The sequence below is a fragment of the Olea europaea genome, chromosome 11, assembly GCF_002742605.1.
Source record: "Olea europaea var. sylvestris chromosome 11, O_europaea_v1, whole genome shotgun sequence".
NCBI lineage: Eukaryota > Viridiplantae > Streptophyta > Magnoliopsida > Lamiales > Oleaceae > Olea > Olea europaea.
In genome coordinates this window covers 27,073,692-27,089,609 of record NC_036247.1, presented here as the reverse complement: position 1 = coordinate 27,089,609, position 15,918 = coordinate 27,073,692, and the positions used below count along the sequence as shown (strand labels likewise).

General features: G+C 37.2%; 1 protein-coding gene across 3 annotated transcripts; it reads left to right on the top strand.

Moving 5' to 3' along the window:
* Positions 1-681: 681 nt before the first annotated feature.
* Positions 682-13,703, top strand: LOC111403911 (receptor-like serine/threonine-protein kinase At4g25390). 3 transcript variants are annotated; one of them, XR_002704589.1, is made up of 4 exons: positions 682-2,875; positions 5,401-5,524; positions 5,601-11,323; positions 12,447-13,703. XR_002704589.1 is itself a non-coding variant. In XM_023032569.1 (2 exons), the coding sequence occupies exons 1-2, from the start codon at positions 819-821 to the stop codon at positions 3,895-3,897; spliced, it is 2,154 nt and encodes a 717-aa protein (XP_022888337.1). In that variant the 5' UTR covers positions 682-818; the 3' UTR covers positions 3,898-4,024. The 3 variants fall into 3 exon arrangements, 2 of the variants coding, with proteins under 2 accessions (XP_022888337.1, XP_022888338.1); XM_023032569.1 differs by lacking the exons at positions 5,401-5,524; positions 5,601-11,323; positions 12,447-13,703 and adding an exon at positions 3,796-4,024 and having other exon boundaries at positions 682-2,870; XM_023032570.1 differs by lacking the exons at positions 5,401-5,524; positions 5,601-11,323; positions 12,447-13,703 and adding an exon at positions 3,796-3,899 and having other exon boundaries at positions 683-2,875.
* Positions 13,704-15,918: the final 2,215 nt, after the last annotated feature.

The window sequence follows — 15,918 nt, the reverse complement described above, 5'->3', positions numbered from 1 at the left end:
TTTTTTCGATAAATGTAAATTCCATTGATTAAAAAACTTAATCACCCTTTTTCCTCTATATCTTTTTTTTTTTAATCCTTTATATCTTTTTCAAGTTTTTTTCTTAAGTTACATGGTGGTTTGGTTATTTAGTTGCCTATGAATTTGTTTCGATAATGAATATTAGAATTGCGAACAAATACTTTGTTTGATTTTCGATTCTAAACCTTAGAATTGAAAAGAATAATTGAATCTGACATTTTTTTTGTATAATTGAACTGAGCATTAGATGACAAAACGGTTAGTAAGTATTAGCAATACCATAAATATTTTATTTCTATTACTTTTAATTATATTTCATATTTAATGCATTTTCATTTAGATTTGATGGCTTGAAGTGAAGAATCAATTTGTTAGAAAAGAAATTTTTTTATGTCGAACTATGAGAATATTGAACAGCTTTATTATGATACGAAAATCAAACTCATTTTCAAGATACAAAATAATTGTTGTTTAGATTCAATTCTTTTTGGCACGACATTCTATAAATCCTAAATGGAATTTTGTGATTTCTCCGAAAAAAATTCTGACAATTTTGGTCCAAATTCGCCATATAAACTAAAATCTAATAGATTCAATAATTAATAATATAATATAAATCATAATGATAAAATCCATTGCGTTTGTTTGACTCAGGAAAAGACTGATCGATACGAAATAAAACAAAATCAGAGTTTCACTAGAAAAAGTTGAACACGTCGCTCTCTCTCTCAATTACTCTGCACAGTCGGTTCTGACCAGTTGCCGTTAACACTTCGACAAACTACGAATTTACTAAAATGCCCTCCCGTCAACCGCCGCCGGTTCACCACCAGATCACCCGGCATCTTGTACCTCCGCTGGCCGGTGGACTGACGGCGGCGTTTTCTTTTCTTATTTTACTAACTCTCTGCTTCGGGAGGATCATAAAGAAGCGGACAGCCCCTTCTGCTGCTGATACTGATTCCAAGAAACCTCCTCACCGGCTGTCTTACTCTCTCCTCCGTCGCGCCACCAACAATTTCTCTTTTTCCCTCCGCCTCGGCCAGGGGGGTTTCGGGTCTGTCTACCGCGCTACACTTAAACCAAACCCCATCACCAAGAACTCTACTTTGCATGTTGCTGTGAAGCTCATGGATTCTGGGTCTTTACAGGGAGAGCGCGAGTTCCAGAATGAGTTGCTTTTTTCCTCGAAGATTGAATGTAAATACATCGTTTCCGTGATGGGGTTTTCCTCAAATCCCGGTAAACGTCGAATGCTTTTGGTTTATGAGCTTATGGAAAATGGTAGCTTACAAGACTGTCTTTTCCATCGAAAAAGCCAGGAGCTAAAGAATTGGGATAGGAGGTTTTTGATTGCTTTGCATATAGCTAAAGGGCTCGAGTATTTACATCATTACTGTGATCCCCCGATTATTCATGGGGATATTAAACCAAGCAATATTTTGTTGGATGGGAATTTTAATGCGAAAATCAGCGATTTTGGGTTGGCAAGGTCGATAGTGGAGGAGAACATTAAAGGTGAGGTGAAGAGGGACGGTAATCTGAGGAACGGGGTGGAGGATAATGGACTTGTTTTGGAGGAGACAGGGAGTGTGATTACCACAAATGGGTTCGAGGACTTCAATAATGTTCATAATCTTGGGGACGTGGAAAGGTCACCAGAGAGTGTAATTGTCAGGGTTGAGGACTCACCCGAGGTGGGGGTGGAGTTGTCCCCTGAGGCGGATGCAGCTCCTGTGGTGTCGCCAAGAACAGTGGCAGAGATGGCATCTCCATTTGAGGGATTGGAGAAGACTAGCATCTCAGAGGGGAATTTCGATAGGTTTAGTGATGAGAGTGGGGGGGAAAAGAGCGGGTGGAAGAAGAAAAAGAAGAGTGTACCGGGTAAAGATTGGTGGTGGAAACAAGATAATGGAGGTGAAGGGGAGTCAGGAAAAGTGAAGGATTATGTAATGGAATGGATTGGGAATGAGATAAAGAAGGAGAGGCCAAAAAGTGACTGGATTGTTACCTCATCAAGCTCTGGCGTTGTTTCAAAGAAGGAGAAGAAGAAGAAGAAAAAACAGCGATTAGATTGGTGGGTATCATTAGATGATGAGAAGAATATAAAGGAAAAGAGAAGGCCCGCAAGGGAGTGGTGGAAGGAAGAGTACTGCGAAGAGCTTGAGAAGAAGAAAAAGAAGAAGAAAAAACAAGCACAAGGGTCAATGAGCGATGATCATTACTGTGAAAATTATTGGCCAGGGGATGATGAACTGTATGCTGATAGAAAGAAGAAAAGGAGCAGGAGCAGGAGCCGGAACAGTAGGGGTAGTATGGACTGGTGGTTGGATGGTCTCAATGGTGAGCTATGGAAAGCACAGAGAAATAGTTACGATTCTGTCAGTGGGGAGATCCCTAAGAGTGGGGGTATCAGTAGCACACCAAGTATGAGGGGAACCGTGTGCTACATTGCCCCGGAGTATGGTGGTGGTGGGGATATATCTGAGAAATGTGATGTTTATAGTTATGGAGTTCTGTTATTAGTCCTCATTGCTGGACGTAGGCCGCTTCAGGTGACAGGGTCTCCCATGTCAAAGTTCCAACAAGCCAATCTTCTATCCTGGGCACGTAATCTTGCCCGGACTGGGAAGCTTCTTGATTTAGTCGATCAGAATATTCAATCATTAAATAAAGAGCAAGCCCTGTTATGCATCACAGTGGCGCTTCTTTGCTTGCAAAAGTCACCTGCTCGCCGACCTTCCATGAAAGAGGTGGTGGGGATGTTGTCTGGAGATTTAAAAACTCCCCCATTGCCAATAGAATTTTCTCCTTCACCTCCTTCCCGCCCACATAAGTCTCGCAAGAAGGTTCGGTGAGTTTTGGATTCCATGAAGAGAACTACAATTGTTGTAGATCATGTTTGTCATTGTCCAAGATTCATACAAAGAAAGATATATATTACATTAGAATGCAATGGATTTGAGCATCTCTTTTCCTTTCTTGATTGTACTGTTTTTGTATTAGTAATAGCTTTCTTTCCGACCTTGCGAGCTAACTTGGAAATTGAATACTGACAACTGACATCAATCTCTTCTCTTGAATCTGGAAAAGACAGTAAAAATTGGTGCCATCCTTGATTCCCTTTTTTTTTTTTTTAATGAGGCTAGATTAAATTTGTAACTATAGAAAATGCCTATGAGAATATTAAGCAGAACTTTTTTGGTCTTGAGAGTTGCAGGCCTGGAAGCTGTCTTCATAACTGCACCCCTTTTCCCTGATCAGACCAATCTTTATGTACATGTAATCTTACGTCCTCTAATGAAAACAAAAATTAGTCATATGTTCATAGTAATAGCAACAATTGCTAAATAACTTCAGCATGCCATTTGTTAATAAACTATGAAAAAAGAATAATACCTAGAAGTCTTGTTGGAGGTGGAATGCCACTCTCTGAGTTTTCAGTTATTCTTTATTTTTTTCCTCTTATTCCTATAAGACTGTTTTAACCCCCCTGGCCCCTTCCCATCTCTTTCTTTAGCTGGTGGTTTTTCTGGAACAATGTTAGCTAGATAAGATGGTAAGTAGTGATAATATAAAGGACTGAGGTCTAGGATAGTTTTGATTAGAGCTTACAAAAGTTACAGTGTCATGGTTCTCTATGGACTTTCACTGTTGTCTAGGATTTTTTTCTGAAAGAAATCCAGCATGGCCTGGTCCTTCTACTTCTTTTCACGACTTTGTTAATTGGTAAATAAATCTACTTGGATTTATTGCCTTTTAATGTCTTTGCAGTCTTGGCTTGCTGCTTTAGCTTGGAACATTAAACTATCAGTTTGGAGGATAAAGATGCAGCAATCATCAAGTTCTGTTTCTTCTAGTTCATTTGTTTATTAATCATGGAACATTAAAAGGATGCTTCATTCTTTTCAGTGCCTTATTTTTGGCACAAATTTCAGAAAAGAGTTCGAAGATGGATGCAATGTACTCAAATCTTTGTTTAATACTGAAAAGCCTTTGCATATGATTCATCCCATAACATTTTACTGCATTACACAGTTCTTCCTGCTGCAAGAAAAGGTTTGACTGGATCCTCCTAGACGCTTGTTAACTCTGTGTTTTACATTTATATTCGTAAATGCGTAAAACTTGCTGTGATCAGCAAGAAGCCCTCAAACTCTATTTCAACGGGTCATTAAGTTTGCTTGAAGATGTTTAGTGTTTTTCTTTTAACCAGCTATGATGATTTCAAGTACAAAATAAAGTATTTCAATGTATTTGAGGACTCTTCTTGTGAATCAAGTGCTATTTGGATAAACTGGATTTTGGGTCCTGACAAATTTCTGGAAGTTTTGTGCAGTTGAACAGGGAAGAAATGCATCATTGAACTGATCACAGTTCCTTGAGCCTAGTTTGAATGATCTTTTGACAGGTCAAGCTCAAGCACCTTAGTCTACACCATATACCATCCATTAATTTTGCTGCCTTTGACTAATTTATAAATGGTTTGTAAATCATTATAAATGATCAAACTTTGTTTTCCATCACACATTCTACTTTGTTTCATTCTAACAAACCATAAGTACTTATTACTTATCTACTACTCATTTCTAGATATTTATGATTTAAATTCGTCCAAAAGGGAGGCTTAGTGAGCTGAGGTCAGGTTAAAGTTGAGAATATTATGAGATCCAAAGATGTGTTCAAGCATGGCTTGTTTTGCTCTCCGGTTTGAATAAGTTCTAGGTGAGCAGGGGCAAGTCGATGTATTAGATCCAATTTATAATGAATAAACTATTATGTAGTTCACAGAGCTTTCAATAAAGGCCTTAGATCTTTTTATTATAGATTTAAGCAAGTGTTAATTGAAAGTGGATAAATTAATTAGGATAGTAGTTTCCTTATTCTTTGAAGTGATTTTTAACCCAACTAGATTGCAGATGTGCACTTGGGGATTAGTAGTTGTGATTTAAGTATTGTAGGGATATGCTGATGGGGTCGGATAATCGCCGTTTGGTTCAGGTTTTTCTCCTTGAAGTATCATGCCTCCTTCATTTGAAAAACTTTTGAGAAAGTCTAGGGGAACTGAACTTGTTTAGAATGAGGTTCAATAGGCTCATTTGAAAAGGAACCGGCGAATAGAAGAATAGAAAATAGATTTTACCACTTCAAACATCTTTAGGTTCTTGGCTTGTTAAATCTTCCCTTTGAAGCTCAAAGTTAAATTATCCAGTATTCTTGAGTCGAAATTATATACGAAGTGGTCCAGTACTAGATAACTTCCTCCACGTCAGTTTGTTATTTGGATTTACGTCAATTCCTAAGGTCGTTTGGATACAGTCATTAAATATTCGCCACAATAATTAAATTCTGATTACCTGTAGTATTTGCTACTTTCAGGAAACCTTGTTCAGGTTATAAACTAAAAGAGATGACTGGCAGCTAAATATTTGCATCTGATGGTGAAAATGGGGAATTGGAATCTGGAACTTCTGATAATCGAACATGTGTGTGCATTGTGCAGGTATAAAGCATAGCTTGTGCTGAATAAATGGAAATCAAATTAGTCTTTTTCTGATTTTTATTGTTTTGATTTCAAGCAAGCTGCGAACGTTATAAGCCAGATTTCCTTTAGTACGGAAGAGAAGGTTTCTCTTAAGAAGCCAACCACTGTTCCTGAGGTTGCAAAATGTTCTTTAAGTTTTTGCCTTTTTCCTTGATTTGAAATTGTTCTTTACTTTGCGTAATCTTAGTTTGATTTTTTGTATTCCAGGATATAATACTGCAATATGTTTGTCAAAATCAGAACTATTTATTTGTCTATAAATCTCAGCCATTTGTCATAGGTTTCCCATTCAGACGCAACCATTTGCTTATATGTGTATATGCCTGTAACTGTCTTTTCAGGTAAACGGAACGGGTATGTGTTGCTGATCATAGATATGTTAAAAGTGATAACTTATTCTCAGTCCCTCCCTTCAAATTTATTTTATATTTTTTGGGTTTTCCTTCATCTTATTCTTCGTTGGAGTGTTATTATTGACATTAGACATGGATAGTGAGGTCCCATTTCTGTTTATGGACAACTCATATGATAGAATTTTTATGTTTTAAGTTGTATTTAACTTGTTCCCACTGTAATGGGGATGTGATTGTTTTCTTTGGGTTAAGAGGGAAATGCTTAATGCACTGCACATTGCGTTTGATTGTGGACGTATTTTGTTTTTATTGAATGCACGCAAACACGGCTTTAAGCTTCCTCTGAAAGTGTAAACCCCCTTTTGCAGTATATCAAAGCACTTTTTCCTGCCGAGTATAACCCTTTTTATGCCGGTTTTTGAAATAGAGACACTGATGAACTCGGTTATTGGAGATTAGGGATCCCAGAAGGCAAAATCTTCTTCATTAATCCCAAGTTAATTATTATTCTTTTATTGATTTGTCTCTTAAGTTCGATTGTACAACAACCAACAGTGTCAATAAAGAAAAAAAAGTGAGTCTTGTTAGTTGAGCCATCCAGCACCATGTATCAAACATGCATATGTCCACAAAACTGCAAGTTTATTTTTTCATTTTCATCCATCTGTGATGTTCATTTATGCTCACAGGGTGAGGTAGCCATTAATCACCATATTGATGTGAACTCGTACATTTCATTGCAATCTCTGGTACACGACATATTCCTGCCAACATCACTGGTCGAGCAGGTACTGCTGTGACAGAAATACCAATGAAAAAAATATTTGAACTGTGAAATTTCCTTTTTTCCATAACTTTCTGCATATAATAACATCTCGTGTGCGCAATGTTGGACAGATTTGTTCTCTTCCAGGATTCTGGTAACCATTCCCAGTTTTGCTGTAAAACTAAGTTCTAGCAAGCTCATTTAAATGTAAAAAAATTTCATTTTTGCAATGAACCTGCATGTAAAATCTGGCTCATAAGCTCCTCATGTATGAATAGCAGTCGATTTTCTCCTTTGTCCTCTAATTATTTTCAGATCTTCCCTAGAAATCCTAAAAATAGTTTACACTTTTTTCTTTGGCAGATTTTCGTCATATCTGAGGTTGAAGCAAGCGGTGGGAATATTGAGGTATTTCTGATGAGGACATCGGACGACTTTTACTTATTTTATTTAAGCTTTATTTATTTTCTTGGACTATTATTTAAATTTGGACTTGTATGGGCTCGGGCCCAAGCTTGTTAGTGTTGCTTTACTATTTAAACCTATTTTGCATTCTAATTTTTAGACGGTGATGAATGAATATTTTTGGTGGCTTATGGCGTTCTCTCCCTTGTTTTCTTTTTTCTCTTCTGTTGAATCCCCCTCCCTTTCTCCTCTCTAATTCTCCCTCCCCGTAGATCTGTTCTATTTCTCAATTAACCGTCCCGTTGGTGCTGCATCAAATTTGGTATCAGAGCCGAACCATGGGTGATTTCTTTTCTTGAATCCAAAATTTATTCATATTTCCTTCCCAAAATCTGTTGGAACAGCACGAACTAAAAGAATTTTTGGTAAAAGTAGCAATTTTTTTTCTTCCTCTTCAATTCTCAGTCTTAGTTGGAAAAAAAAAAAAGTTACTATTCACGGGGTACTGTTCACGCCCAAAAATTTTTTTTCGTTTTTTTCTATTGCTCAAAATAATAATAATAATAATAATAATAATTTGTGGTGTTGTTCCACAAATTCTAAACCCTAGCATTCAAGCCCATTTAGCCCAACTAACCCAGCCTACTCTTTACGACCCAGGCCCACTCTCCAAACACTAACCCCAGCTGGCCCATATCTATAACAGGATCTAAACCCCTTCCCATCTGACCCAGTCCCAAATATCCGACCAAGCCCGATTATAACCAATCCATTGACATCAAATATCCCACAGTTTCACCCGATTCCTCTCTCACAATCACTCTCTTGCTGCCATCGCCTCTAATCACCATCACGCTACCACTTCATTATCTATTGTACCCAGGCATCCAGAGCACTACCGCTTCATCGCCATAGGCCACTACCACCAATCCAAGATCATACACTTCCACCACAGTTACCACACTCATATATTTCCAAGTCCATCTCAACAATCTAAAAGTCACAGTCACCACACTCAGTTTTACGTTCACACCAGAGCCAGCACAAGTTACAGTTAACAGAGGTTAAAACCATTGGACACGAAGGGAAGAACAGAAGCATAGTTGGGGCTTATAAGTCGACAATTCAGATCAAGCGGCATACGAATAATCAAACCTAAACAACAGGGAGTCCTTGATTTCTATTTAGTATTGGTTTATACTACTGCTTCATTTTTAAAATTGCATCAATTAAAATTTTGTGCTGCTGTTATTGTGATAATTTTAGCCTTAAACCTCACTTGATCAAAATCATTAATCGAATTGACACCATAAATCGAATTGACTTCCATTGTTCCCCACTTAAATTGATTGGAGAATCTGACTAGTGTTGACCCTTGTTTTGCCATTTTACATGTACTAGCAATATTAGCTTGTTTTGGATTTAATTAATCCCAATATTTAAAATTAAATTAAAAAAAATGGTACAAGTTATTTTCCATTGCTTGCACGTATTGTTCACTGATCTCATCCTAGCACGTCATTTAGCTGGTATTACATTGCATGTAGTTGCATAGGGGTCGTCTTGTCATCTCTATTTTCAATACATTGATCATGGATCCATCCCAATTTGATGCACTCACTAGACAATTAGCGCAACTTGCCACTAGCCTATCGACTGTCCAATCAGATATAACTGCTACTCGTGAGGAGAGAAAGAACCTAGTTGCTAAGTTGAGCAATTTTAAGCGAACCCCTCGTTTAACTAACACTAATTATGAAGCGTCTCATAATAGACAATATCATCGTGGACAAAGTGATCAAAAATATTTTCGACGCGATCGTAGGAATAGGGATCAGATTCGTAAGCAAGAACGAGATAATTTTGAAATTCTTACTCAATGGGATGCCCTTAAACAAGGAAATTAATTAGTGACTAAGTATATCGCGCAATTTGAGGAATTTCGAACCAAATGTCATTTAATTGAGGATGAAAGCATGACTTTGAGTAGGTTTAGCCAAGGTCTGAGAGATGATCTTAAGCGCGAGCTTTTTTTTCGAGGTGTCACTACTCTTGATCACGCTTACTCTTTAACTTGAGATTATGAATTGATTATTAGTACTCCATATGAAAAACGTAGTCATCGTTGTTCACCCATCTCATTAGCGTCGCCTCATCATAAGTCTATCATAAAACTTTCTCCGTCCAATGTTCCTCCTATTTGGAAAAATAATTGTAAAAGTCGTGATAGTCCAAGATCTTTTTCTTCGTGTAGAAAGCGTAATGGCAATCATCTTTCGGTTTCATTGGCTCCACTTCCTCCTGTTAAGTCCCTTCTAGGACCGCCCCCGTCTAATGTGGCTCCACTTCCTCCTGTTGAGTCCCTTCTAGGACTTCCCCCGTCTAATGTTCCTCCAATTTTGGAAAATAAGGGTATAATTTGTGAAACTCCAAAGACTTCTCACTTGCTATTCATCAGCTGTAAGGATTTTGGCCACATCTCTTTCAAATGTTCTAATCGAGCCTTAGTCATAGAAGAACGAAAGAATGCAATAGAATAGTCGTTAGAAGATCTAGCATATGGCCCTAAACTTGAAGATTTTGATGATTATAGTCAGGACACTTCCTTAAGTGGAATCCCGACCCTTCCCGAGACTTTAGAAACTATACCCCTTGTTTCCGACAACTCTCAATCACATGTTATATGTCATACCCTTACCCAACTCAAAGAGTTTGATGATTTCACTAGTCACCCTTGGAGAATCCAGTCGCTTGTTAGCATTAAATCGAAATTCTCCACTACTGACCAACCTCAAACTGATGGTCAAATCGAAATTGCTAACCGAAGTCTTGGCAATTTATTACAGTCTCTAGTACAGAAAAATCTTGAGAATTGGGACTCGATCCCCTCAATTGTTCACATCGCATATAACAATTCTATGAATCGGTCTCTAGGTCTAAATCCATTTGAAGTTGTTCATAGTTATAAGTCTAGGTGACCGTTAGAACTTATTCCCATGTCCCCGCATGCTAGTGTGTTGTTGTGAGCTGAAGTATTTGTATACCATCTTCATGACTTGCATATTGAGATCAACAAACAACATGACGCAAGTAATGCATTATATAAACTTCAAGTTGATTCGCATAAACAATATTTTGAATTTAATATTGGGGATTATGTCATATTGCAAGCTTGTAGTGCTGGTCCTTTAAAATTTTTAAAGCATGTTGGTTCAAATGCACATGTGATTGCCCTTTCATCACATTTTAGCCACCACTCTACTTTAAATATTGAGGACTTCATTACTTACAAATACTGTATTACTTCCTTTGATGATCCATTTCTACCTAACTTTGTGGACCCCCAATTTGACTATATTGATATTTCTACTTTAATACCATCTATCACAGTAAACAAAATTAAAATTGATGTTATTTTAGATGAACGTGTTGTATTGACCAATGATGGCAAAATTCAGTACTTCCTTGTTTGTTGGATAAATCGACGTACTTTTTATGCTCATTATGTGCAATCATGTGAAAATGTTGAAGATGAGGTGCATGAGTATTGGTTATTTGAAATCCAGTATTAGTACTTGGTTAGAATGAAAGATCGGCCCCCTTGGTCAGATCATATTCTTGGGAATAAGCTACAATTTTCAGTACTATCAATTATGGAATTTCGTTACTTAGTTCGTTAGAAAGATCGTCCCTCGTGGCTTCACTTGAAGCATTTGGAGTATCAGATTGACTGCAGCCTATACTATCTATCAACTCGATAGGGTCGAGTTTTTCTCCCACCCCGGGAGAGCTGATGAGGATATCGGACGACGTTTACTTATTTTATTTAAGCTTTATTTATTTTCTTGGACTATTATTTAAATTTGGACTTGTATGGGCTCGGGCTCAAGCTCGTTAGCGTTGCTTTACTATTTAAATCTATTTTGCATTCTAATTTTCAGATGGTGATGAATGAATATTTTTGGTGGCTTATGGCGTTCTCTCCCTTCTTGTTTTCTTTCTTCTCTTCTGTTGAATCCCCCTCCCTTTCTCCTCTCTAATTCTCCCTCCCCGTAGATCTGTTCTGTTTCTCAATTAACCGTCCCGTTGGTGCTGCATCAATTTCCATGGCTGAAATCTTTGCCAGTAGCTCCAGAGTAGTGACTGTGGAGGGCTTGAGTTGTGGGAAAGCACGTGCTGAAGGGTTTTTAGAAAGCGGCTATGGGGTGGTACCTTTGGTGAAGTTTGCAAAAGGTATCAAATTAAAATCTTCTTTTGACACGTGCATATGAGTACTGAATAGAGTAAATTTATGACCTTGAATTTCTTAAATGGTGTAATTGGGCTTTTGAAATGTTAGCTTTTTTAATGATAGTGAGAGTTCTAGAAAACGGTTTCTATTCTGTGTGTGGAAGTTGTGGGTTTATTCCAAGTTAAAAGCTTGAATTTTTTAATGATGGTAGAATTTGAAGTTTTATTATTGAAGTAGTTATTAAAGATAAAAAGGCTATAACTTCCAGTTAATGGTGGTTAGGTGTTTAATTGGTCTGAGGAAAGATTAATATTGATGATTAACAGCTTTCTAGCTGCTAATGAAAACTTGAGTACAATATTTACAGCATTGATGAAATGCTGGATGAACATTCACAGCATATGGGGTTCACTTGTTCTTTACATAACTAATTAAATGAACCACCAAAAGTTAATGGCTCTGGAATGTGGACCTTAATAATGGTCGTCAGTTTTTAGAATTGCAGACTATCAGAGATGAGTTGAAGTGAACAAAAGAATAAAAAACAAATTTTATCTTCTGGATTATGAGTACAAAAATAAAAATATTTTAATTAGATGTATGTACTTGAGTATAATTTATTTTCTGATACTCCAGATATTTCTATTTTTTAACGAGGATTTATCACATTTTAAGCTCTTGCTTGAATTTTATTCATGTCCATCATATGGTAAGAACCTGCAAAGTGATTATAAAAATAGATAAATTAATTGGTAGAACACCAAATAATATTTCAATGTTCTGGCATTGCTACTTGAGTTAGAGCCTCAATATCCATTTTATAGTTCAAACAAATTTCCAGGGCCTTTCTTTTGCTTGTTCCAATATTTACTTACTGTTTCATTTTCACATTTGAACCTTGTAATTACTTGTCTTTTAGAAGACCTGTTTTGGTAGCTCTACAGTGAGAGTGTGTTACAACTTGTATTTGATAAGTTAGTTTGGTATGGCTCTATAATTTATGTTCCCTTGTCCGTGCTACGCATATCCAAGATGATTGGAGGTTTCTTTCTTCAATTTGACTCATTTTGTATAAATAGGTTGAGATATATTATTTCCTCTCATTCATGCGAATCATTTATGCAGACCCTTGTGCTGGGTTGAGCACGTCAATGGATAATGAAACTGGATTGGATCCACCAGCAAGAAAATCAGGCCTGTATGTAGCTGCTGATTACTTTGCACTGGGTTATTTTGTTTGGGTAGTATTTAGCCAACTTGGCTCGCATTGGATATGAGGAGAAAAATATGTATATGGCTGCCTATGATTGGAGAAGCTCATTCCAGAATACTGAGGTGTGTCACTTTTATTGCCCTTGACATGCTGAAATAATCCTTTGAAGCTTCTAATGTAACAAGTAAACAGGAGAATCTGAATAATCCAATATAAAATTGGTGTGCCGACCATTTAATGGCTGTAGTGAATATGGGTGGGCCTTTTTTGGGTGTTCTGAAGATAGTCTTAGGAAATGGCCCCATTAATAGTTTGTTTACCTGGGGTGTACTCTTTAAATCTCATGTTCAAGGATTGTTGTTGGTTGTAATACTTCGGGACGACTACAGCTCTTTTTGGATGTTAGAATCTTGTAAGGAATTTTTTTTGTAAACTGGAACTATGAAAAGTAAGAAAAGAAAATAAAGGGGGGTCTCATAATTCTCTTCCATGCATGTAATAAAGAATTAAAAGTTGTTCGTATCGACGGGATTGAAATTCCATTATTGCTAGAAAATATTTGTGGTTGGACTCTTCTTTTTTCCTATACAGCCAGATGGTTATATACTGTTCGGTGATTATGCAACTGGTGATCTCGCTCAAGAAGCGGGAAAATGGAAGCCCTGAGAGCCTCGTACGGAGAAACTTCCTCCTATTCTGAAACAGATTCGAGCTCGACCCATTTACTCAAATTGAACAAATCACCCTCGACTTTATAAAAGCTGCATTTGATTGCTCAAATCAACCCAATCGAGTCCATAGCTTTCCTCACATTGAAGGCAAGTTTGCTTTGCATGCTTGCATCACAGGTAATTCGTTCATTTTATTTTTTCAGTACTTATTCATTTTTTATTTGATTTATTATTGTGATTTTGCTTATTGGTTTTTAGTTAGTATACCATTGGTTTAAAGATCTCTCTAGAGGGATTCTTCGTTAGCTTAGAGTTCCTAGCATAGCTGCATTTGAGCTTTCAAGAAATGTCTGGTCTTCTCTGGCATCGTTTGTTCCAAAATCCAAAGTTTCTAACAATTTGGTCTGTTTAATTGAAGTTAATTCTGGGATAGTTTTGTATTCAATTTTTGTGCGAGAATTTGTTCTACAATTGGCATGTGGAAGATCATTACCTGCATAGTTTGTCAGAAATTATTACTGTGTTCATGCTGCAGGTCATCACTCTGACAATTTACACTTGATAAATATGTTCTTTGTCAACTCTATTTAGTATTTTGCAAATGAAAGAAGATTTAAAATCTATAGCCAGATATTTCTTGTTTGCTGTTCCTCCTGTTCAAATTTTGGATTCATCCTTGCATCTGTATGAAACATGATTATTATACACAAAATGTGTTGGGGGTTGAACCAGTAACACAAACAAGCAGCAGAAACAATATTTCAACCCGTCATGTGCAGAATTAAAATGGCAATAATAATAACAATACTCGACTCCAATAATTCACACACATTGCGAGAAATTTAAGAATTGAACACAGAGATTTGTTGACGGGGAAATCCTTCAGTGTGAAAGGAAAATCTCGGGACTTAGTCTAATAAAAGCTTTCCACTATGAAAATTAATGGGATACAATGTTTTTCTTTTCCAGAATACAGTCTGGAGGTTACCAATACATCAAGAACGCAGTTCTTGGATACTACCAACAACATCATCCCAAAGTAAATACACACAATAACAGGGAGAAAATCTCACTAAACAAGTGTGTAATGCCTAAAGAAGTGAGAGGAATTTGAACTATCAGTTCCACTCAAAATGTAGTTCTTTTCGTCAGGAACAACATTTTGAAATTTCAATTTAATCGGATTGCAAATGAACCTCCAATCTTTAGTGAGAAGAAGTTGAAACACGTCTCTCTCTCTCTCTCTCTCTCTCTCTCTCGGTCACTCTCTGTTTTTAGGAAGAATGGTACGTGCGGATTTTATTTTTTTACTCTTTCCTTTTTTTGGGGCGGGGGGCTTTTAATTAGTTTTGGGGAAAAGTGGAAACTACCCCACTTCCACAAATTGTAACTTCCCTCACGTGGAGGGAACTCTCAACAAATCTCCCCCTCCCGACTACCTGAGGGACTCCACCAAGCCGGCTTTCCTTCTACATGCTAATAGTTTTTCCATGGGCAAATGGTTTTGTCATCATAATTGAACCATTCTCACCGATATGAATTTTCTCAAGCTGTAACTTCTTCATTTCCATAGTATCTCGAATCCAATGATACCTCACTTCAATATGTTTGAATCTTGAGTGGAAAGTTGGATTCTTACTGAGATGAATGGCACTCTGACTGTCGCAATAGAGTATATACTTCTCTTGCTCTAAGCCCAGTTTTGTAAGAACTTCCTCATCCATAGCAACTCCTTGCTAGCTTCAGTGATGTCTATATACTCAACCTTTGTGGTAGATATGTTGATTTCTGTAATCTTGATTGTCATGAAACTGCTCCCCCTGAAAAAGTGATCAGGTACCCAGAAGTAGACTTTCTAGAGTCAACATCCCCAGCCATATCTGCATCTGTGAACCCTACAAGCTCGATTTTGCTGGTACCAAAAGATAAACAAATCTTAGATGTCCCTTTGAGATACCTGAGAATTCACTTCACTGCTGTCCAATGTTCCTTCCCAGGAATCTGCTGACAACTCCAACGGAATGAGCAATAACTGGTCTGGTACATACCATAGTATACATCAAGCTACCCACAACTGATGCATGAGGAACATTCTTCATTCATTCCTTTTCTTTCACACTTGAAGGGCTTTGCTTTGAACTCAACTTCAAATGACTTGCAAGCGGAGACCTTAATGGTGTTGCCTTGTCCATATTGAACCTGTGTAATATCTTCTTAATATAACCTTCCTATGATAGCCATAATTTTCCATTCTTTCTGTTACGAGAGATTTTCATACCGAGAATTTGATTTGCAGGTCTCAAGTCATTCATCTCAAAGGACTGGCTCAATTCACTTTTTCAGCTTCCTAATTTTTTCAGCTTCATGACCAACAATGAACATGTCATCCACATAGAGCAAAAGAATAATAAATTTCCCATCAGAGATTTTCTTTATGAACACACAATGATTAGAAATTGTTTTGGTATATCCATGCTCAACCATGAAGAAATCAAATTTCTTGTACCATTGTCTTGGTGCATGCTTGAGATCATATAAGCTTTTCTTCAACCGACATACAAGATTTTCTTTGCATTTAGCTATAAATCCTTCTGGTTGCTTCATATATATTTCTTCCTCAAGATCACCAAGGAGGAAAGCAGTCTTCACATCAAGTTGTTCAATCTCCAAATTCATACTGGCTGCCAAGCCTAATATAACTCGAATTGAAGAC

What these genes read in the sequence shown, in the direction of transcription:
- LOC111403911 (XM_023032569.1), top strand. Translation starts at nt 819, where the DNA reads ATGCCCTCCCGTCAACCGCCGCCGGTTCACCACCAGATCACCCGGCAT. An exon ending in CACATAAGTCTCGCAAGAAG is followed by an intron (nt 2,871 to 3,795) that starts GTTCGGTGAGTT and finishes ATGTCTTTGCAG; the next exon opens with TCTTGGCTTGCTGCTTTAGC.